The sequence below is a fragment of the Dendrobates tinctorius genome, unplaced genomic scaffold (assembly GCF_039654945.1).
Source record: "Dendrobates tinctorius isolate UK_male_01 unplaced genomic scaffold, ASM3965494v1 ptg000165l, whole genome shotgun sequence".
NCBI lineage: Eukaryota > Metazoa > Chordata > Amphibia > Anura > Dendrobatidae > Dendrobates > Dendrobates tinctorius.
Window position 1 is genome coordinate 7,209,525 of NW_027361832.1, and position 23,188 is coordinate 7,232,712.

General features: G+C 43.6%; 1 protein-coding gene across 1 annotated transcript; it reads right to left on the reverse strand.

The window, feature by feature from the left end:
• Positions 1-13,964: 13,964 nt before the first annotated feature.
• On the reverse strand, positions 13,965-18,386 carry POLR2K (RNA polymerase II, I and III subunit K). Its single transcript, XM_073550450.1, has 3 exons — positions 18,145-18,386; positions 15,707-15,799; positions 13,965-14,129 (listed from the first exon to the last, which is right to left on the reverse strand). The coding sequence occupies exons 1-3, from the start codon at positions 18,203-18,205 to the stop codon at positions 14,107-14,109; spliced, it is 177 nt and encodes a 58-aa protein (XP_073406551.1). The 5' UTR covers positions 18,206-18,386; the 3' UTR covers positions 13,965-14,106.
• Between the last annotated feature and the right edge of the window lie 4,802 nt (positions 18,387-23,188).

Below are 23,188 nucleotides of genomic sequence, written 5' to 3' on the forward strand. Positions count from 1 at the left end.
CTGTGGCAGATCCACAGGTCGATCCACGACCTGATACAGTCATATATTCGGTAGGAATCTGTGGAATAACTCTGCGCTGCCGCAACGATAAATTACAAGAAAATGCCAAGGATTCAAAGTGGTTTATTCAATGCGTTTCGGGGTTCCTATGTCCCCTTCGTCAGGAAACACCTCATACTATATGCAGACATTACAAACTTACATGGTTTAAATACACGCTGCGTTTCAAAAACGGCGCCAATGGATCAGATGTCAACTTTTTTTTTTGAGGAGAAACAGTTTGTATAACTCTGAATTCATGACCTAGGACCATGTCAGCTCAACATGGGCAGTAGAACCATTCATTGCTGGAAAAAGCCCGAACCACCAAGATGCAGCGGCAACTCATGCCCTGGAAACCCACAAACAAAAAAGACCCTATGCAGATTAAAAAAAATCCCAAATTCACTTTTTTGGGCAGTTTGTCACTCTTGTTATATACAAGCAGTGCCTGTGCTGACAAACATTTCCCCATGGGGGTACATTTTTTAAAAATATACTATGGGCATCATAGACATCCTTGCCATTAATTGGACTGCCTGTAGCAGCACAGAACACGTTAACCCTGGTGATTTAGTGGTAGAGAATGAGGAGACATAATGATAAATCATACTGAAATCAAACAAATAAATACAGAATGTGAATCCACCTATGAAAGAAAATAGCAAAAGGGAGGGGCGATCATAAGTTCATAGATATGAAGCCAGAATGTGTCCAATGAGATATGTTTGTCCCTAGCAACAACAGCTCAGAGACAGGGATATAAATTAAAATATAATAGTATTTCAATATTTTTCTATTGCAGAGCTATACACTAGGTCCTAGGAGGATGGTCCAGAGAGAGTAAAACTGGAAAATATAACAATAAATGGGACGAATATACGTACATCTCATTTTTATGACAGTTCCCCCTGGGGGGAGTAACATTTGTTTTGCTTTCAAATTAGTAACAGGCATCATAAAAACACCCTTGCACAAAAATTGAGTGACTTTTGCATCACGGAATACGTTCACCCTGGTGTTCTACTGATTGTGGATGATGAGGTAGAGGATGAGGAGGATAATAACAAACAAACCAAATCAGGAAGCGGATAGCCATGTGTGGTTGTGAAGAGGTGCATGAGAATACACCTCCACAAAAAAAGACAATGTATCTGAGGTTGTTTCGCTGCTTTCATTTGGTGGTGTACAGAAGTCTTGCCCAATCCAGCCTTTGTTCATTTTTATAAGGGTCATCAGGGGCAGGCTTGGGGGGCAATCACAAGGCAGTGGCCCTCGAATTGTGGTGGCCCACCTCTGCCCTGCTTATCTCTGGCCGCTGCATTAAAGCAGCAGCGATGACAAGCTTTAAAGACAGGCTGGTACATAGATATGGGAACAGAACAAAGCTTGCTGCATAGATATGGGAGTAGAACCAAGCTTACTGCCTACATAGATACTGTAACAGAAGCAAGCTAACTACATAGACACAAGAACGGAACCAAGATTACTACGTAGATAAGGGAGCAGAACCGAGCTTACTACAGAGATAAGGGAGCAGAACCGAGCTTACTACAGAGATAAGGGAGCAGAACCGAGCTTACTACAGAGATAAGCGAGTAGAACCGAGCTTACTACAGAGATAAGCGAGTAGAACCGAGCTTACTACAGAGCTATGTGAGCAGAACCGAGCTTACTACAGAGATATGGGAGCAGAAATTAGCTTACTAGAGAGATATGGGAGCAGAAATTAGCTTACTAGAGAGATATGGGAGCAGAACAGAGCTTACTACAGAGATATGGGAGCAGAACAGAGCTTACTACAGAGATACGGGAGCAGAAGCGAGATTACTAAGCCTACTACATAAATACGGGAACAATACCAAGCTTACGGCATACATATGGTACCAGAATCTAGATTACTACATCGATACAGTACCAGAACCAAGCTTACTGCTTAGATATGGTACCATAACTGAGCCTACCTTCAAACATACAACTCCGGAAACACAGACATGTAAACACACAGTATGCAGGGGCGTTGCTAGGGTCCTAAAAGACCAGGGGTCCAAGTCCCAAAGTGCATGTTTCTCCATATGACCCCCCTATATCCATATAAAATAGCATCTGTACATATGTAATTACAGAATATCACTGTTGCTAGCCAACAACACACACTGCAAAGACCAATATGACTACTACAAAAGACCAAACAATACGGCTACACAATGTCCACTACCATCACACTACACAGCGAACACAAAATAATATGACCATTACCTCTACATAACAAGACACTCTATTCAAAAACCAATGACACCACCATACACCTTCTACTACATAATGACTGAAACACAATAAGCTGTTACTAAATAAAAACACTACTAAAAAGAGCAATCTTACCACCTTACAGTAACCGTATATTGGTAGATACCAGTCCCACAGAACATACACGTGATTACAATACAGTTTAACTTACACATGACGTTCTTTCTGATTCGGGTTGTTCACTTTTCCAGTCTTTTCCATCTGGCCCAGACCTCCATTACCACTTCTTCAGCCACAGCTTTTCTGCACAGATTACAACAAAAACACATTTAAAGCGACGTCGCCATCTATTTCCAAAATACAAAAACTCCCCACTCTGCGTGCACATGCGGTGTGGAGCACTGACCCCAATATTTAAAAAATTGTGCCATTATTAGGATTACTCCCTCCCTAAAAAATTAAAGTGTCCCATAGAAAGTATTAATGCCCCTACTGTGCAAAGGCCTGTATTCTATATAATATCCCAAGTGCCCCCTTCCAGCAACAAATACCCTTGAGTGTCCACTTAGGCTAAGTGCACACGTAGCAGAAAATTTCTGCTGAAAAACCTGACTCCCTTCCCAGAAACCGCGCGTTTTTTTCTGCGCAAAAAATGCGCGGTTTTTATGCGTTTTTTTCCGTGCATTTTCAAGACGCATAGAAATAACTAGAAACGCGGAAAAATCCACAAAATTAATGAGCATGCTGTGTTTTTTACCGCGAAGCACTTTTTTCGCGGTAAAAACGCATCAGTATGCACAAAAAGTGCAAAAAAAATGCATAGAAATGAATGGGAAGCTTATTTTTAGCGGTTTTATAGGAAAATCTGCTAAAAATACAGCTAAAAAAACGCTGTGTGTGAACACAGTGTTAAAATTAATAATGCCCCCCCAACAAAAATAAATAATGGGACCTGAGTGCCCCTATCAAAACTAATAATGTCCCCTGAGTACCCACACAGCTCTGTATATACAGAATGATGGTCCTACAGCCCTCAATACACAATTTGATGGTCCCCAAAGCCCTTTATAATACATTGAGGACCCTAGAGCTCCCTATATATAGTAAAATGGCTACATAGCCCCTATATACAATATGATGTCCCCACTGCCCCCTATATAGTATGAAGGTCCTCACTGTCCTATACGTATTATACAGTGGGGAAAAAGTCTTAGTTACTCACCGGTTAACGGTATTTTTCGGAGTCCATGACAGCACCACCTGAGAGAGGGGATCCGCCCTTTAGGAACAGGAAACCTACAGATACAAAAAGGGTGGCACCTCTCCCACGCATCAGTTGGATTACAGAGCACAAGAGGACTTCCAAGGTTAATGCATGATTTATGTACAGTATTCTTTACAATTATAACTTTTATCACCAGTGAGCATATACAAGAAAAAAGACGTGCACACCCCAATTAAACTATAAGGGAGGGAAAATACGGGTGCTGTCATGGACTCCGAAAAATACCGTTAACCGGTGAGTAACTAAGACTTTATTCGGTCGTCCATGACAGCACCACCTGAGAGATTTACAGAGAGTAATATCAGCTTTAGGGAGGGACTACAGCCTGCAGCACCCTTATACCAAAAGAGAGGTCTGTGGAAGCACCCAGGTCTAGCCTATAATGACTATAAAAGGTGCTCGGAGAGGACCAAGTAGCCGCCTTACATATCTGGTCGATGGAGACTTCTGATCTTTCGGCCCATGAGGTTGCCATTGCCCTGGTGGAATGCGCCCTCAGCTTTCCGGGTGGCGACCTGCCCTTTGATGTGTATGCTATTGTAATCGCCTCTCTAATCCATCTGGCTAGTGTATTTTTTGATGCTCTACAACCTTTTCTGGGGCCTTGATGAGAGATAAATAGGGCATTATCTTTCTTCCAGGGATCGGTGACTGACAGATATTCTATGAGGCCTCTCCTGACATCCAGGGTGTGTAGTTTCCTTTCTTTTTCGTTAGTTGGATTAGGGAGGAAGGATGGCAGAACTATCTCCTGTGTCCTATGGAAACTAAAAACTACCTTTGGCAAGTACGCTGGATCAGGTCTAAGTATAACCCTATCCTCTTTAAACTGTAAATAAGGAGGACACCTAGATAAGGCCTGAATATCGCTTATTCTGCGAGCTGATGTTAGAGCTACCAGGAAGGCTACCTTGAGGGACAGGTTTTTTAGGGAAGCCGACGAGATAGGTTCGAATGGAGTCTCTGTCATAGCAGTGAGGACTAGGTTCAAGTCCCACGGCATAAACCTATCCTTCAATATTGGCCTGGATCTACCTGCTGCCTTAATGAATCTGCTTATCCAATAATTACCAGCAATGTTACAGCTAAACAGAGCCCCCAAGGCTGACACTTGTACTTTAAGGGTACTGGTAGAGAGTCCCATGTCTAGACCTTTTTGTAGGAACTCTAATATCTGCATTATAGGTGCTGAATCCCCAGCGATTACTTCTGAGTTTTGAAGGAATTTTTTCCAAATTCTAACGTAAATTTTTGTGGTAATGATTTTCCTACTCTTAAGTAGGGTGTTAATTAGGTCTGCGGAGAAACCCTTCTCTTCTAATAATGACCGTTCAAACTCCACGCCGTCAGATGAAGGCCAGCCACCTGAGGATGGAAGACTGGGCCCTGGGACAGGAGATCCGGGATGTCCGGCAGAACCCAAGGATCGGACACCGACATGGTCCTGAGGCATGAGAACCATGCTCTCCTGGGCCAAAATGGAGCGATGACTATAACCCTCGCTCTGTCTTTCCTGATTTTCCTCATCACCAGGGGTAGAAGAGATAGGGGAGGGAAGGCGTAGGCTAGTTTGAAGTCCCAGTTTATCAGGAAGGCATCTACCGCCAGAGGATTTTCTCTGGGATTCAGGGAGCAGAATTGTTTCAATTGCGTGTTGTCTCTGGTGGCGAATAGGTCTACCTCTGGATATCCCCACTTTTGAACAATCAGATTGAATATGGAGGTGTTTAAAGACCATTCCCCTTGCTTTAGCCGATTGCGGCTTAAAAAGTCTGCCGTGATGTTGTCTTTTCCTTTTATATGCAATGCTGTTAAAGATAGGAAGTATTGTTCTGCTAGATGGAACAACCGCTCTGCTACAAACATCAGGGGTCTGGAACGGGTCCCGCCTTGGTGATTGATGTATGCCACGGTGACCCGATTGTCGGAGAACACTCGCACGTGATGGCCCTGTAGGTACACAAGGAGCTTTTTAGCCGCCTGTTCTACCGCTGTCAATTCTTTTAGGTTAGATGACATTCTTAACTGATGATGTTGCCATTGGTCCTGGACTAAAATTTCACCCATATGAGCTCCCCAACCGTAAGGACTAGCATCCGTGGTGACTATGCGGGTTACGTTATACTCCCAGGGCACCCCTTTTGATAAGTTATCTTTGTCTAACCACCACTCTAGGGACTCCCTTGTGTTACGGGATAAGGTTAGCTGACCCTCCAAGTAACCTCCAAGGACTTTTTGATGTAATAAGACCTCGCTCTGTAGTTTCCTTGCATGAAACTGGGCCCACTGGACTGCCGGGATACAGGCTGAAAGAGAGCCTAGAAGGGACATGGCTTTTCTGAGGGACATGGTGGGGTTATTGGAGGCGTTCAGGATCTGATAATGGAGGCGAACAAGCTTGTCCGGAGGCAGACGGCATTCCTGTTTTTCAGAATCCAGGGTTAGGCCCAAAAATTGTTGGACTTTCATTGGCTGCAACCGGGACTTTTTGACGTTCAGCAACCATCCTAACCGTTCTAGGGCAGACATTGCCTTTTGTAGCTGTTGTAAACAATGGTTCGCCGTTTTACCTACAATAAGAAAATCGTCCAGGTAGGGAATCACCAGAATGTTCGATTCACGTAGATGGGCCATGACCTCCGCTATCACCTTAGTAAACACTCGGGGAGCGACTGCCACTCCAAAAGGGAGGGCCGCATATTGGAAATGTCGAATTGACCCATCCAACTGAACCGCCACTCTGAGGAACCGCTGATGGCCTGCATGGATGGGTATATGGTAGTATGCGTCTTTTAGATCTAACACCACCATGAAGCAGTTTTGGAACAGCAATTTTATTGCAGACTGAATCATTTCCATTTTAAAGGGACGTATGACCAAAAACTTGTTGAGGGCCTTAAGGTTAATTATTGTCCTAAAGGAGCTGTCCGGTTTGCGGACCAGGAACAGAGGGGAGTAGAATCCCTTCCCCCATTCTTCCTCTGGAACCTCTATCAGGACTTTCTTAGCGCACAGGTTATGAACCTCGGCTTCCAGGGCAGCTTGTTCTGCAGCAGACGACCTGAGTGGGGTGATTTTAAATTGATCAAGGGGAACCCTAGAAAACTCTAGTCGTAGTCCCACGGCTATTATCCCCAATATCCAGCTGCTATTGGAGATCAGAGACCAGGATGGGTAGAAGGCAGCTAGTCTCCCTCCTACTGGGGCAACTAGTCATTGGGGCGGCTTTTTCGTATCCCGAGCTGGACCTTCCTGGCGCCCTCCCCCAAACATGAATCCTGTACCTTTCCTTTTTTTGTCATCCCATCTGCCCTGATCTCTGGACGGCCTTCTCCGGAAAAACCCTTTCCTGGCAAGGGACGTCTGTAAGAGGGGTTCGGGAGACTGGGAAATTTCTTTTTGTCATCTCCAGCTTCCTCCAACAATTCGTCCAAGACGGGGCCGAATAGGTACTCCCCCTCGCAGGGAATGGAAAAGAGACGGGACCGGGCTTGAATATCTCCTGGCCAGCATTTTAACCAGAGCGCTCTTCGCGCTGCATTAGACAGACCTGCGGCTTTAGCCGCCATTCTTGCAGAGTCTGCAGAAGCATCGGCTAAAAATGCCGCGGCATTTTGAATGATGGGCAAATTTTTCCGAATAGATGATCTTGAAGCTCCATCTCTTAGTTCGGAATCTAGCTGATCTAGCCAGACCATCATAGATCTGGCTGTACAGGTGGCAGCTACCGCTGGTCTTAACGCGCCTGCTGACATCTCCCATGTCCCTTTAAGGAAAGAATCCGCTTTTTTATCTAACGGATCTTTCAGGGAGGCCATATCGTCAAACGGTATGGCGGATTTTTTAGATGCTTTGGCTACTGCTGCATCTAGTTTCGGGGCTTTATCCCATCTGTTTACTACCGGGTTATCAAAGGGGTATCTCCGCTTAAAGGCTGGTGGCATGGAGCCCCTTTTCTCCGGTCTCTTCCATTCTCTATCAATTAGGCTCTGAACCTTTTCGTTCAATGGAAAAGCTTTACGTTTTTTGGGGTCCAACCCCCCGAACATTATGTCCTGTGCTGAGAGTTCCCGTTTTTTTTCCGCTACCCCCATGGTGGACCGTATAGCTTTCACTAATCTGTCCATCTGGTCTAAGGGGAAGCAGAACCGGCTAGAGTCTTCATCCGAGGAAGACGACGAGGAGGCCGAGGAGTCCGAGGAATTGTCCCCCTTCCCAGGGGCGACTGAGGCCTCCGAGCCTGAACCACTAGCCTCTCTTCTCCTAGAAGGTTCTCTTTGAGGTAAAGCTTTCATTTCTGCCCTGATCATGTCTCTCAAGTTTGAAGTGAAGTCAGGTGTCTCTTCCGCTACCTGCATAAACGGGGGAGAGTATAAGGGCCTGACAATCTACCCCTGGACTCCCTGTCCTTAATAACTCCTACCGTCTGCCGTATGCATGGCTGGCATAACTTTTTAGGGTGGCCATCTGGTAGGGGGGAACTACAGAGGGCACATTCCCTGTGTTTCTGTTTTCCTGTAACCTTCTTCCCCTGAAAAAGAACATAAGGGAACACTGCATCAGGGTACATTCACGGAGATCTCTTACCAATGCAGATGAGGCAGGTACCGGATCACGGAGGGAGGCAGGGGGGTCCTTTCTGGAGGAACTTTCGCGGCTCTGGTCGCTAGTTCGTCTCTGTTTCTTCTGCTGGCTACTCGTATTGGCCTGTTTCTGCGGCCGCTCCTGCGCCTCGTCCTGCTGGACTAAGGGGGCTTCCGACGTATCCATTGCTGGGGCCTTCAGAAGCACGCCAGCGGCGTCCCCATCTGCCTTATATGGCCTCCTGTCCGGGTCAGCAGGCAACCTGCCATAGCACCACCCACCCGGCTTTGCGTTCCCTCCCCCATGCTCCGGCCCCCCTTGCCTTCGCCGGGTCGCCGCGCGTCCCCCGGACCGGCATGCACCCGCGGCGCGCGCCGGAGGTCGGCCGGCACCCGACTTCCGGTATCGGCGCTATCGCTCCGCCCCTTCCGCCGCGTCACTTCCGCCGCTCACAGAGCCCTGTGGGAGCGCGCGCGAAGGAGCCGCGCAGCCCTGCCCGGAGTGCCAGCCCCCCCCCCGCGCCCGCCGCCATGAGCCCGGCCAGGGGACAGCACCGACCGGAAGGACCGGGCCTGGGGAAGCGCACCGGGGCATACATACCAGGTGCTGGCTTTGGAGACGGCATCCACCGGACCCCTGCTCCACCTGCTTCGTCCACTGCCGTGGTGACCTACCCGGCCCCACCGTGGCGCTTCCAGGGACCCCGCACTGACCAAGGTAGGAGACCCCCTCGCTACCTGGGTCGGTCAGCCGGCCTGGGTATTCAATGAAGATTCCATGACGGACGATCTGTAGAGAGTCCTGTCCTCTAGGAACAGGAAACCAAATGATGCGTGGGAGAGGTGCCACCCTTTTTGTATCTGTAGGTTTCCTGTTCCTAAAGGGCGGATCCCCTCTCTCAGGTGGTGCTGTCATGGACGACCGAATAAAAAGTATTTAGTCAGCCACCAATTGTGCAAGTTCTCCCACTTAAAAAGATTAGAGAGTTGGAATAGCTCTACACAGGCAGAACTGTTGTCCCAGGGCAGTAGTGGTTATTACAGATGTTATGTTTGCTGACGGTAGATGTAGCAGTGCTGAGTGTGTGTTGAGGCAAGAATTCAGAGGGCACAGATGGGTGCAGTTCCAAAGCTTTACTCACAGTTCTGTCTGCAGTACAGATGCCCGCTTGGTGCCGTGTCCTTCAGGTGAGGGGCTCAGTCAACTCCCAGGCAGATGGAGCACACCTTTCCAGCACTCCCTTCAGTGCAAGCCTTTTCTGGCTGTCTCACTGTGTTGCTTTCTCGCCTCTTCCTACAGAACACAGCAAAGTCAGTGTCCTAGGCCGGCAGCCGTGGACCTTGTCGGATAATGTGCTCAGTTCGTTTCCTTGCTCCCTTTTGGCTGCCTTTCCGGCGAAGATAACTGTGGTTAGTGGCTGTGACACCTAAAGATGCCACAGCTGTCGGCTTTCTAGCTGAGTCCTGTTGTCCACTCTACTAGGCAAGGGGCCAAGACCCTTCTGCGACCTGGTCCCTCCACCTGACGGCTGTCAGTGTGGAATGAGCCCCACGGGTGGCCTATGCTCAGCCCGTGCCTCTGGGATCCCTTCCCTCTACAGGGAGCGTCCTTCAATATCTACTCCGTCCAGCAGCTCCTCCCAACTAGGAGCTGCTTAGTCTACGTCCTTCCACTTCTCCCCCTAAGGGAGAACTGATCCTGACTTTCTCGTGTTCTCCCACTCTAAACCCTCCTAGCTCCATCCACCTCCCAACACCCTTTATTATCCAGGGTACCCTGCTACTCTAGGGCAGGGTTCCCCAACTCCGGTCCTCAAGGCCCACCAAGAGGTCATGTTTCCAGGATTTCCCTTGTATTGTACAGGTGATGCAATTATCACCTTTGCAATACTAAGGAAATCCTGAAAACCTGACCTGTTGGTGGGCCTTGAGGACCGGAGTTGGGGAACCCTGCTCTAGGGTGTGTGTTGGGTGCAGGTGTAGAGTGCAGTTAGATGCCTCCACCTTACCTGGAGAGTGGGATACCACACCTCTGGCTGAGGTGCAGTACCTCTGCGGCAACTGAACCCTCAGGGGTGGGTGCCATATGTACCACTTTAGTAAGAGGGAAACTTTGCCCAAGAGAAAATGATTTTCCAGAAATTCACAGCCTTTTTTGAACATTTTTGCAGCTGTGATCTTCATCTTCTTGGTGTTGATGTGGTAAATTTCAGTCAGCATCAGTATCATCATTGTCCATATCTTGTAAAGAGGAAATCTGGTGCTTACAAGGGTCGTGGTTATGTACGTTTAGTGGCATTCCTTTCACAGTGTTCGTTACACTAGGACAAATAATTTTCGACTGAGACATTTGGAGATTATTGGTAATATGTATGGGTGAAGATGAAGCAGATGTGCCACGAGTGTGTTTATAGTTACGGACGGTGCACTCCTCTTTCAACTTAGTTTTTCACGTGCATCCATCAGTTTGTTTGGTTTTCCTCCAACACTGATCTGCTTTCTCTAATTCAGCATCTCACGAACATGTTGCACTTTGCCCTTTATACGGACACGTGCGTCTTTGGCAACATATTTTGGACGGGCATTTCTTAGGCAGAGTCTCACACGCGCATCTGTTCACCGATCTTCTGACAGGCATGAAACCCATTATGGTAATTGATGGTGGATAAACGATTAATCATTGTTGGCTGTGTCCTGGATCTCACACCTCCCATAGCCACTGCTGTTATTAATCATGTACGTTCCCATTCCTGTCTTCACCATGCCCCTTTTCCTGATCACTTCATCCTACGATTCGGCCGCCATATTTTAACTAAAAACCTGCACCTTTCCAGCAGCAACTGTGTAGGAAACCACGTTACAGTTTTACAAGGTGTTTATGATGCCCCTAAAAAAAAAAAAATTTAAACACTATGTTGATATGTACCCCCAGGGGGAAATGTTTGTCAGCCCATACACTTAGTGTATTCCAAGTATAGTTGAAACGCTCTTTGATCCACGTGGCCATCCAGTACCCGGGTTCAAAGGCTTATTGGGGTGTACATTACTTGATAGCAGGCCAGGCCTTGCAGTCAATGCAGAAGAAAACAGAATGGGAGAGCAAATTATATAATGTGAAGTGGATTTTCCTGTACCCATCTAGTATGTGGGTTCAAAGGCTTATTGGGGTGCATATGACTTGATAGCAGGCCAGGCCTTGCAGTCAATGCATAAGAAAAGAGCATGGGAGTTCAAAATAAATAATGTGAAGTGGATTTTCCTGTACCCATCTAGTATGTGGGTTCAAAGGCTTATTGGGGTGCATATGACTTTATAGCAGGCCAGGCATTGCAGTCAATGCATAAGAAAACAAAATGGGAGTAAAAAATGAATAATGTGAAGTGGATTTTCCTGGCACCATCCAGTATGTGGGTTCAAAGGCTAATTGACGCCCAATTTTGCGTTCCCGTGAGCACAGCACTTTGTAGTAATACTGACAGTATATGTGATGAGTGTATAATTGCTGGAACTCCCATCAATAACTGGAAATTTGTATTTGTACTGCTGCTCCATTCAATGTTTATTGTATGTTAATAACACTAGGACTATAGAAGAGGTCATAATGATCCCTCGCTTTTTGTTTCCTTCAATAATTTATTTTGCTTTATACCATTAACAATATGTATTGCAGTTTACAACATATATATTTTTTGGGTTCTGTAAAAAAAGAATTCTATCGGCTATAAAAAATATATATATTTTCCCTGCAATATACTCCATACTTCTCATCACATACGAACAGGTTAATGAGAAGGAAATGTCATGTGAAATAGTACATATGATGCACACTAGGGTGATGACCATTTTAAAAATTTTGCAAAACGAAAATGAAACCCCTTACATTGGTGGAACAATTCCATACAAATGACATTAGTATCATCAAATTTGTAAAATATTCAAAAAAGTTCCCCCTCTTTTTCATTTAAAAAAAAAGATTTTTCATGTTTTAATTTAAATCTATAAAGAAAATATCTTTCTAAGTTGTAACAAAAAGTGGTATTTTATTCACATCTAGAACATTCTGGAATATTTTAAAATATTTTGTAATTTAGTATTATCTTTTCATTTTCAGTGCAAAGCTTCAAATTTTACGATCAAGAAGTGCAGGACAGGTCATTCAGAAAATGTCTTCTAGAAATTCCAGCAACAGTGTAAAGGCAAATAGGTCTATCTGGACGAGGAATCTGCCCTCCTATTCTCAACATAAAAGGGATCCAAGTATTCCATATGTTGAAAAGCTCTCCAATCTCACGCGGATGCCAACGAACTGCCAAATTCTTGGAAACTTCAGTTTTCTGTTCAACAGCGAGAAACGGCGAAGGCAGAAGAAGAAGGCAATTAAGTGTTTGAAGGCGCACTGGTGGGTCGAGGAGTCATTGACATTCCCAGATCTAACCAAAATGCTGAACGTGCTGTAAAACTGATGGAGGAACTACATGCGAAATCGAAACAAATTGAATTTTTGAATCTAAAATTCATATGAAAAAATAATTTTTAAACACTTCTTTTGTACATATTGTACTTATAATTAACTGTTTTATACCATATTTGTTAAAAAACGAATAAAAGTTGCTTAGTTATTACTATTATCGTTTCAATAATGCAAAATTGCATGTCCTTTTTTGGGGGGAAAAAACAATTTTTGCCTTATGTCATTTGAATGAAAGGGGGAACTTTTTAAAAAACAAAAAAAAAAAACAATACTTATTCTTAAATAACCCATAAAAGTTCCTCCATTGCACATGGTTTCATAAAAAAAAATTTTTTGTCATTACACTAATGCACACTATCCGTTCTCTTACCAGGTATATAGATACAATGTGCAGCGCAATCTTAGCAGAATGTACATGTTATCTAATACCAGGTTCTGTGGAAAGATTTGGGAACAGCACTCAGCTACTATTACTAGAGGCAAGCAGGCCCAACATGCAAAGAAAATCATTTAATGTAAGTGGAAGCTGAGAGGACACTGATGGCTTTTCCTCACCCAGTAGAAGGGTGCACAGAGCTTCTAGGTGGCAGCCAATTGTATCTATAATCTGCTGGTGGTGTAGTGGTTGCTGTTGCTGAACAAATTCTCTCTCCATTTTTGTCTCTCCTCCCTCCATCCCAATCTATGTTTCTAATAAGGTTTTTACACTTGCTGTTATTTTGTCCTCACTTGAGGCCGTGTTCACACCGTCTTTTTCTGGCAAACAAAAACATGCCATTTTAAAGCAGAAGCTCAAAAGAAAACTTTCCTTTTTTTCCCCCCAGAGTTTTGTAAATCTGAAGCTAGTGTGTATTAAGAAAACGTTCGTTTTTTTCCCAGTGAAAAAACTTACAAAATATCCAAAAATTGCTCAAGAATCTTTTTAGCCCTCTGTTATAGTGCCATTTATTCCATGGCACTTTACATGTGAAAAGGGGTATACATAATAAAAAAAAAAAAAGGACAATCTTAAACAATGAGGAGAGAGGACCCTGCCCGCGAGGGCTCACAATCTACTTCTATTACAAGTATTTATACTACTTACATTGCACCATTAATTTCTACTGTGCTTTATAGACATCACTGTCCCCATTGGGGCTCAAAGTGTTTATTCCCTATCAGTATGTCTTTGGAGTGTGGGAGGAAACCGAAGTACCCGGAGGAAACCCAGGCAAACACGGGGAGAACATACAAACTCCTTTCAGATGTCTTGTTGTGTTATTTTAACTAAGAACCCTAGTATTTTTCATAAGTGTCCATGTGCTGTTCTAGTAAGTCAACAAATTAATGGACACGTAAATAACTTTTCAGTGATAAAATTTTTATTACAAAGCATGTAATAATTTATAACTTCGCATAACATCCGATACAAAGAAAAAAAAAAAAAAAAAAAAAAAGCATGGGGAAAATACTCCAGGGCAGATGAAGTTGGAGATTTTTTTTTAACGAGCATCAAAAACAACCACTGAAAATTCATTAAGGAAAGTTACATTAATAAGAACGACAAAATAGCTACAAGTTGTGGCACCGCATCCTCCCAAAACTTCCCCCACGCGCATCAAACGGCATTCTCAATAGACGTTTACTTGGCTGCATAATTTACCATCAAGTTAATGGCCGACCGTTCTTGCGGCTAAAGCTGTACTCACACAGTTTTTTTTCGGGAATCACAGTTTCAAAAACCTCAAAAACACTTGGTAAACTCTTATTTATTTATTTCTATGGAAAATCCACTACTTTGTTGATCATATGATGAGTAGTTAAGTTTTTTTTTTCCCCCACAGAAGAGGTTTAGAAAAACACCCAGTGAAAGCAGTAAAAAAAAAAGTGTATGTCACTGAAAGAAACCTCTCCAAACTAGGCACTCTGCTGTTCTGCTGTCAAGAGGCTGCGGAGAATGCTTCAGAGAAAAAAAATAAAATACTCCATAAACTAAGCAATTCCTATTTGTTTTTTTTAAAGCTTCAAAAAAAAAAATATATATATATCAGTGTGAACATAGTTGAAAATTGTGATACTAGCCACAAAATAGTGTAGCCAAATAACAGTCCATCTATAAAACCCCCACCCACTACCATTAGGTCTGATTTTTCACCCATTGTACCTTATTTACACTAAACAAAGGGGTACCCTATATTCCCCATTATAAAATAATTACAGCTATGTTCACCTCCGCTGCAGGCACCATTCCAGCAATGGCGGCACAAACTCTCCCAGGGGTCACATGATGCCGTTTTGCCAGACAATCTCTGCAGCTCAACAACCTTTTTTGGATGCACCGGACATCTGAAGCAAGTCAGGTCAGCAATAGCTCTCTTGTCTTCTTGGCAAAACAGCATCACACAAGCCCCAGGAAAACCAGTGCCGACATTGCTGGAACGATACTAACACCAAAGGCTAGAATAGGCTGTTATTTTACAAAAGGGAATATAGCAATTGAAAGTAAATGAGTTTTTAAAATCCGGTCTGTTTTTTTTTATCCCTAGCAGCATTTACAAGACGATTTACATTTTCCGATGTTAAAGAATTCAAACGTATCTGTAAAAATCAGATGCTAGACAGTGGCTCTGTATTGCATCCATTTTTTCCCCCATGCACCACAGACTTGAATGTCTCATCCGAATTATGGAATAAACTGGAGTATTTTTTTTTCCGCACACAAATTTGGTCAGGAGAAAAAAAAAAAAAAAAGTAGTGTACAGCAACAAAGGACAAATTATGATGGGTAGATGACTGGGGCAGAGCAGTACACTACGTACCAATATTACATACATTTTTCTTGCAGTTTGTCATTCTATATTTGTGACATTTTCCCATAAGATCTTGAAAGATGTGTACAAAATTGCATTGGTTAAAGTGTATCTGAGATTTCAATGACCTATGAGAAAATCAACTGGACTGGATTAAGGCTGGCTTCAGAAGATCATTGTTACCAAAAAAAAAAAAAAAAAAAATCAGGCGAGTCAAAAATGCATTGCAGACGGTGTAGGAGCTGCCTGGATCACATTAACTAGTACACTGAACTGCATTGTAAAAGGATACATCTCTTTGTTCTTTTCTTATACATAATTCTGTAGCCACATTCTCGACATCTGATTGGATCTCTGGCTTTAATTTCATTTTCTGTGTGACATTCTAAGAGAAAGAAAGGAAATAGAAAGAAAATTAAAAAAAAAAAAAATACAACAATCAGATACAGGTACACCGTGCAACCAACCTCTGAGCCAAAGGAACCATGTAGGATTGATTTTGGCACAAGTATTGAAAACAAATGCAATAAAATAAAACTACGGTAATCAAAATCTCGACACAATCATGATACAATTCCGTGAGGCCATTCACACATCTATGTGAAAAAAGGGAACTATGAGCATTTGTGTACAAGTGCCCTGATCTCTCGTTTGGCACCAGGAGTTTGTATACGCAGTCTCCTCAAATGCCCATATGTCCTCCCACCCCCTCCTCTTTTCTAATACCTGGGTAAAAACATGCAAATCAAAGACCATATGTAGGACTGTAAGAATTGTGTCTCTCCCAAGATAAAGACTTCATGTAGCTACTAATTAAAGTGCTCATGTCTCAGAAATATCAATAGTTTAGAAGAAGATGCACCCCACACACTATACTGACCGTCCATAGACTGCTGGAGAAAGCCTCACACTGCTCTCTGGGTAGGTAATAACCAGCCAGGTCAGTAATCTGTGACTGCTGCATGTGAGCCCTGCAAATCTCATCTCCCAGCTCTTTTGTGTAGTCGGGAGGTAAGGAGATTTGCATGGTTCCCATCCAGTGATCACAGATTACGGACCTTGTAGAGCCATAGCATGCAAATATGAAAAATGAATTGTATTACTGCATTAGAAATATGAAAAATTGAGAAAGCTTAGTGAATAAAATGGCCAATTTATGCGTACCTGGAAGCCTTCTTTGTTTGAATGTATACGAGTTGATGACTCTAGGTTCAGCACCTGTTCACACTTAGTTTATACTTGGATGTGACTGGCAGTTTTTTTAAATTTGTATTCATTAACCGTCTGACTGAGCACGCCACCTCTTAGCCGCGGGGTTTTTAATCACAGCAGGGCCACCACCCCTCCACAGAGATAGATTTCAGTCTAAGGAGAGGATTTACATAGGTTCCCATACAGATGAAGACTTTAGTCTAAGTGAGGATTGGCATTAGGATAGGATCCTGGAATATGAGAAATGCCTTACCGTGGCTTTCAGGTACACATAAATTGGCCATTTTATGTGCTAAACTCTCTCAATTTTTCATATTTCTAATGCAGTAATGCAATTCATTTTTCATATTTCATGTTTGCATGCTATGGCGCTACAGTGTGCTTCCTTTTTTGTTTGAACAGATTACAGACCTGGCCAATGGACTGGAGTCCTGCAAATCGATTCTTTCAACTCTAGTAATAACCATTAAATAGATTGATACACTTTATTAGCCCCAAATGTATAGGACACGTCAAGTGTGGTTGTAGGCAGTTGGGGTTCAGGAGCCAATTTGTACAACGGTCACTTGCCTCTAACGACAGAGACTCGAGCTAACTCAATTCTCTGATGTTTAACTGCTTAAAAGGACTCTGTTGGCACAGTATAACTGTTCAAACCAAGTACAGGCCAATTTATATACACCTTTCCACCTACTTGTTTTCCCATCTATCTCCACCTTTCTCTGTCTTTATGAAGCCCGAGCTGTCAAAAAAAAAAAAAAAAAAAAAAAGGGAGGGTGCTAGAGGGGAAAACAAGCAGGTGGGAAGGAGTATATAAATGTTTGGCCCAGCCTGTGCTTGGTTTGTACAGTCAGTCTGTGCTGACTGAGTCCCTTTAAAAATGTTTTGGTCAATCTCTGACAGCAGGAATGAAAGGGATTCTCTGGTTTAAAGAAAAAAAAAAATGAACTTTACTCACCCTCGCCAGGTCCAGCTCTCATCCTCAATTGCTTCTTCCGGCGTCTTATGTCCTGCAGTGTTGGTGTCACCTGAACAGCGCTGCAGCCACACAGTTAGAGCATCGGCTCCGCTCGTGTTCACAGCATCAGCAAGCAACTCACAGTCATCAACTGGCTGCAGCGCTGTTGACATGACGTCAGCACTGCAGGAATCCGTGCTGGACCCGGGGAGAGTGAGTAACCCAAACTGCAAACCGGAGACACAAGGTGTTCTAAAATCGCAAAACCCCTATAAAAGGAGAGATCACGTCACACGACTGCTGCCAAAGCAACTGCAGGATGCCATATAGCAATATAGAGAACAACTGACTCAAGCCCCCTGCAGGGACTAAAAGATGAAAGGGGAAAAAAATATATATATATATATTTTTTTTTTTTAATCAAGTTTTGGAAAAGGGAAGACGAAACAGAAGCATAAAAATAAACTCCAGGGATGAATAGGTTAATACCCCAGTCTACATGTCATTCAGTGACCACCCCCCCATAAACAAACGATCCCGAGAGAGCCCCCACTTCTCACCTCCACATATGTAGATCATAGGCTGCTGCTTCGGTGGCGGGGCGTCCTTCTGGGGCTCCATATCTACCCTACAATACTAGAAGGGTCGTCCACCTTACTGACGAGACACTGGCCACAAGATGTACAACACGGGACTAAGCGACACAAACACCGGGCCTACCGGACATAGAGCTCAATGCGTGCGCTCCGAGCGGACTCAGTCGCAAAGTTATGACGTACCCGGAAATGGACAAACAGTGTACCGGGCGCGCTCTTCACTGACGTCACTGTTTGGGCGGAAGTGCCGCGGTGGCCATTTCTATTGTGGATAGAATTAAGTTTCTTCTGGAAACTTTATTTTAAGAGTGTTGAGAATTCACTGGACGTTGTTCAACAAGTGTGTGCGATTATTACTCAGCAGTGTACAGACTGTGCGGCTTACAAGTACATGTAGTTTTCTATTTACAGCATGTGGCTGTAAACTATATAAAAAAGAAGGCTTAGAGGTCCTGAGATCACCCCTTTATTCTGTAACTCCTATTTACACCCTTCACTGTAGGGTTAAATGTACTGCACTAGAGTCATAAAACTAACCAAAGCCCGGTTGCCCATAGCAACCAATCACAGTTCAGCTTTCATTGTCTGTTGTGCTTTTTTAAACTAGAAGCTGCGCTGTGATTGGTTGCAAACTAAACCCTATATATGACTAAAAGGACACCTCAATGGTAGCCGGAGCGCCTTCATATACAGTGCGTACTTTTAAGGCAAGTTCCCACAATGAGTTTTCGACCCCAAGTATTTTCACTGAGCATAAAAAACAAACCAATGACTTACTGTTTCCGCAAAGTGGATGGGATGTATAGAAATCTGCCCGCTGAGCGTACACTGACCTGCAATGTGCGTTTCAGATCTGTAATATGTCAATCTTTCGTGCTGTTTGGGCTCATACTCATAGAAATACATGCAGCTGAACGCTCGGATCCGAGTGCCTTCGGCAGTACCGGGTATTGACGTGCGAGACTCGTCCCAGTTTCTCACGTGCGAGTGAGAGCCCTTACACTGAGTTTTAGGAGCAGATTTTCCCACAGAATTGCACTAACTGCAGAAAATCCACAGGTAAAAAAACCTTATGCATTTTTAGTGCATTTCCACTGCAAAAGGACAATAAAACAGAATGTAATCCACACATGAACCATTCGTCATGAATTTAGTGAGCCGGATTGCTAGAACTGGGCGAAAAGAGAAAGCTGTAATGTCTCAAAATTTCAACACAGCCTCACATTGCACCAAAATGTTGACATTTTTCAAAGCTTTTTACGGGAGTAAAAGCTGTAATGAATTGGGCCCTGTGTGTTAAAAAGAACTTTGGGGGTGCATTTTATCATATTAACACATTCTTTTTATTGCTCATTTTCCCTGTAATTGGGTTTGGTACATTAGCCCAAGTTACAGGGGAATTTCAGCTTCCTGCCTGCATAGCAGAGGTGTCTGCGTCTGACACCGCAGCCAATGCTCATTTTTCCTACACCCTGCAATTTTATGACCACTGGGTCAGAAGGCTAATCTGATGGTTCCGCTTTGTGCACAGAGACATCGAGAAGGTAGACACAGTAATAATCCATGTTTCTTCTCTCTGAGTTGTCTGTCAGAGTGTGACAGCTACTCCATCTTGTACCAGATTATTACACTGAAATGATGTTTTAAAACATCAACGCAGGGCAATGTATGGACCGCTCAGATGTTGAGCAGTCTAGAAGTAGTTAATCGGTAGGGATCAGACTTGCACCCTGTCGACAGAACAAGGCACTTTTAACCCTTTTCGGGTGGAGAAGCAGTGAGGGTATGTGCACACGTAGTTTTTAGGTGCTGCGGATTTCTCCCCGCGGATTTTGTAAAATCCGCAGGTAAATTTCAGGTTAAAAGACCTGCGGTTTACCTGCGGATTAGGCTACGGTTTATCACCTCTACAATGGAGGAGATGGTTATCCGCAGCGGAATCCGCAGAAAAGAAGTGACATGTCATTTCTTTCTGTGGATTTGAAACCGCAGCAAAACCGCACGGAAAATTCCGCAGCGTGTGCACATAGAGTAAAATGGTACTGTACAATGCAGCAGATTCTGCTGCGGACCCGCGGGGCCAGAAACGCTGCGGATCCGCAGCAAAATCGCACCGTGTGCACATACCCTGATTGTGTCCGTCTGCCACTCCATTCATTCCCTATGGGTTGCTGAGCCCCATACAAAATGAATAAAGCAGCAGTGAACATTTGACCTGTCGCTCCATTTTGAAACAGGTATAAGCAGGCTTGGACTGGCCCACAGGAGAACAAGAGAATCCTCTGGTGGGCCCCCATGGAGGAGTAAGCTACCAGCCTTTTATCTAAGCAGCACTGTATACATGACTCACTATATACAGAAAAAGGCAGCCTCTTATTCATTTAACAATCTACACCGTTTAGTGCTATAGAAATTTATGAATGAGAATAAAGTCATATTTGCATATAGCTGAAAAGTGGGGCCTTGGAGTGGAGGTTACTGCTGGGCACTTGGCACCCCAGTCTGACACTGAGTAAAAAATATCCCCTTTTGCCAATTCGTGCAGATCCTAGCAGTTGGACCTCCACCAATCAGGCGTAGAAAATCTGCAAGAGAAAAACACATTAAAAAAACCACACATGTAACCCGCACATTACTATGTCAAGAACAGTGCCAAAAACCAAACAGCTTTATTTAAAGCATGACATACCAAGAAAAGTAAAAAAAAAAAAATTCATGTTAAAAAAACGCAATAAAAAAAATGAACAAAGGCAAGCAACCAAACATGCATAATGGGTGCAGAAAATGTGCAACATTAAAAACTCACTAGAGGGCCTTTTACACATAGCGAGATCGATAAAGCGTCACCCATTTTGTGATGCAACAGCGATATCGCTAGCGATCTCGCTTTGTGTGACACATACCTGCGACCGCCCCCCCCCCTGGATATCGCTGATCGCGCTTGAATGTCCTGGGCCATATTATCCTCGTTGGCATCCCGCTGGCGCCGACTAGCGACGCATGGATGCAGGCGGAAGTCGTCATCGCTGCGGTGTGACAGGTAAGAGCAACCGTCAACGGATCGCTTATCGCTGCTGCGTCGCTGGTGAGATCTGCCTGTTTGGCAGCTCACTAGCGACCATTTAGCGATGCACCAGCGATCCTGACCAGGTCATATCGTTGTCGGGATCGCTGGTGCATCGCTAAATGTAACGAGACCCTAAGGCCACATTCACACATTCAGTATTTTACATCAGTATTTGTAAGCCAAGATCAGGAGTGGGACAGTCAGAGGAAAAGTATAATAGAAACATGTCACCACTTCTGGATTTATCACCCACTCCTGGTTTTGGCTTACAAATATGGATGTAAAATACTGAATGTGTGAACTTTGCCAAAAGCTAGTCATGGCAGTGGAGTGCACATTGAGCTGGGGGTTTATATGTTTTTGTTTTTTTCCCCTTGTTTAATTTTTTGCTTAAGAATTTTCTGCCTGAAGAAAAGCACTGATTTAAAAGAAAAGTTATCTAAAACAGTGTAAAAAAAAAAAAAAGTATCAAAAGTGCTTAAAGTTTCTGGGGCAATTTTTTTTGCTAGAAAATTTCTTGCTTTGCATGAACCTACCTTTTCAGGATGCTGTAGTACTAGCTATGGTTCATCCCATTAAAGATAAATCACCTGCTACTTTAAATTTTTTAAAAAAAAGAAAAAACTAGTACTCTGGAAATAACCAATAGACATTCTGTACCAAAAGGAAGGCACAGGGGGTCTTGTCATGTGACCTGTGAAACCAGGCTAATTAGCAGTGCCAGGCTAATTAGTAATTCCAGGTTGTTGATATCTCACTTTTCCTGGATTGTTGGCTCAGGGATAGATTTTGTTTTATTTGCTGGAGAAGACTTCAGGTGACACAAGGCCTATGGATATGCAGGTCTGCAAACCTCACATTTATATTGTTTGATGGAGTAAATGCATATGTCTTGGTTGAAAACTGTCCATTTCCATACATTTGATATATATGTGTTGCCTTTAGTGATGAGCGAGTATACTCGTTGCTTGGGTTTTGCTGAGCATGCTCGGGGGTCCTCCGAGTATTTTGGTGTGCTCGGAGATTTAGTTTTCCTTGTCTCCGCTGCATGATTTTTTTTTTTTTACCATGGTAAAAGGAGAAAAATGGACCTCAAAATTTGTTGTTCAATTTCTCCTGAGCATACCAATACTTCATATGTGGGGAAAACAACTGTTTGGGCACATGACAGGTCTTGGAAGGGAAGCAGCGCCATTTGACTTTATAAATACAAAATTTGTTGGAATAATTAGCCAACGCCATGTTGCGTTTGGAGAGCCCCTGTTGTGTGATGTTTCCACTGTTTATGCACAAGTGACACCATTTTGAAACTAGACCCCCTCAGGTAACCTATCTAGATGTGTGGTGAGCACCTTCAAAACCCAGGTGCTTTACAGAAGTTTATAAAGTTGAGCCATGAAAGAAAAAAAAACCCACAAATTTTTTTTGTACAAAATTGTGCATTTTCACAAGGGTAAAAGCAGAAATTGCGCAGTACAGTTTGTTGTGCTATTTCTCCTGAGTACCCCATATGGTGGAGAAACTACTGTTTAGGTACAATGCAAGGCTTAGAAAGGAAGGAGTGATGTTCTGGAACGCAGACTTTGATGTAATTGTGTGCAGGTATCATGTCGTGTTTGGAGAGACCCTGGTTTGACTAAAAAGTGGAAAACACCCATAAGTGGCCCCATTTTGGAAACTAGACCCCTCAAGGAATTTACCTAGATGTGTGGTGAGCACCTTAAACACCTAGGTGCTTCACAGAATTATACGTTGATCTGTGAAAATGGGGGGGGGGGAAATGTATTCACCACAAAACTGTTGCTTTAGCAATTTTTTTTTTTCATTTTCACAATTATAGGAGGGGAAAATGGACCCCAAAATTTGTTATGCAATTTCTCCCGAGTACACATACCCCATATGTAGTCAAAAACTACTTTTGAGGCACAGTGCAAAGCTCAG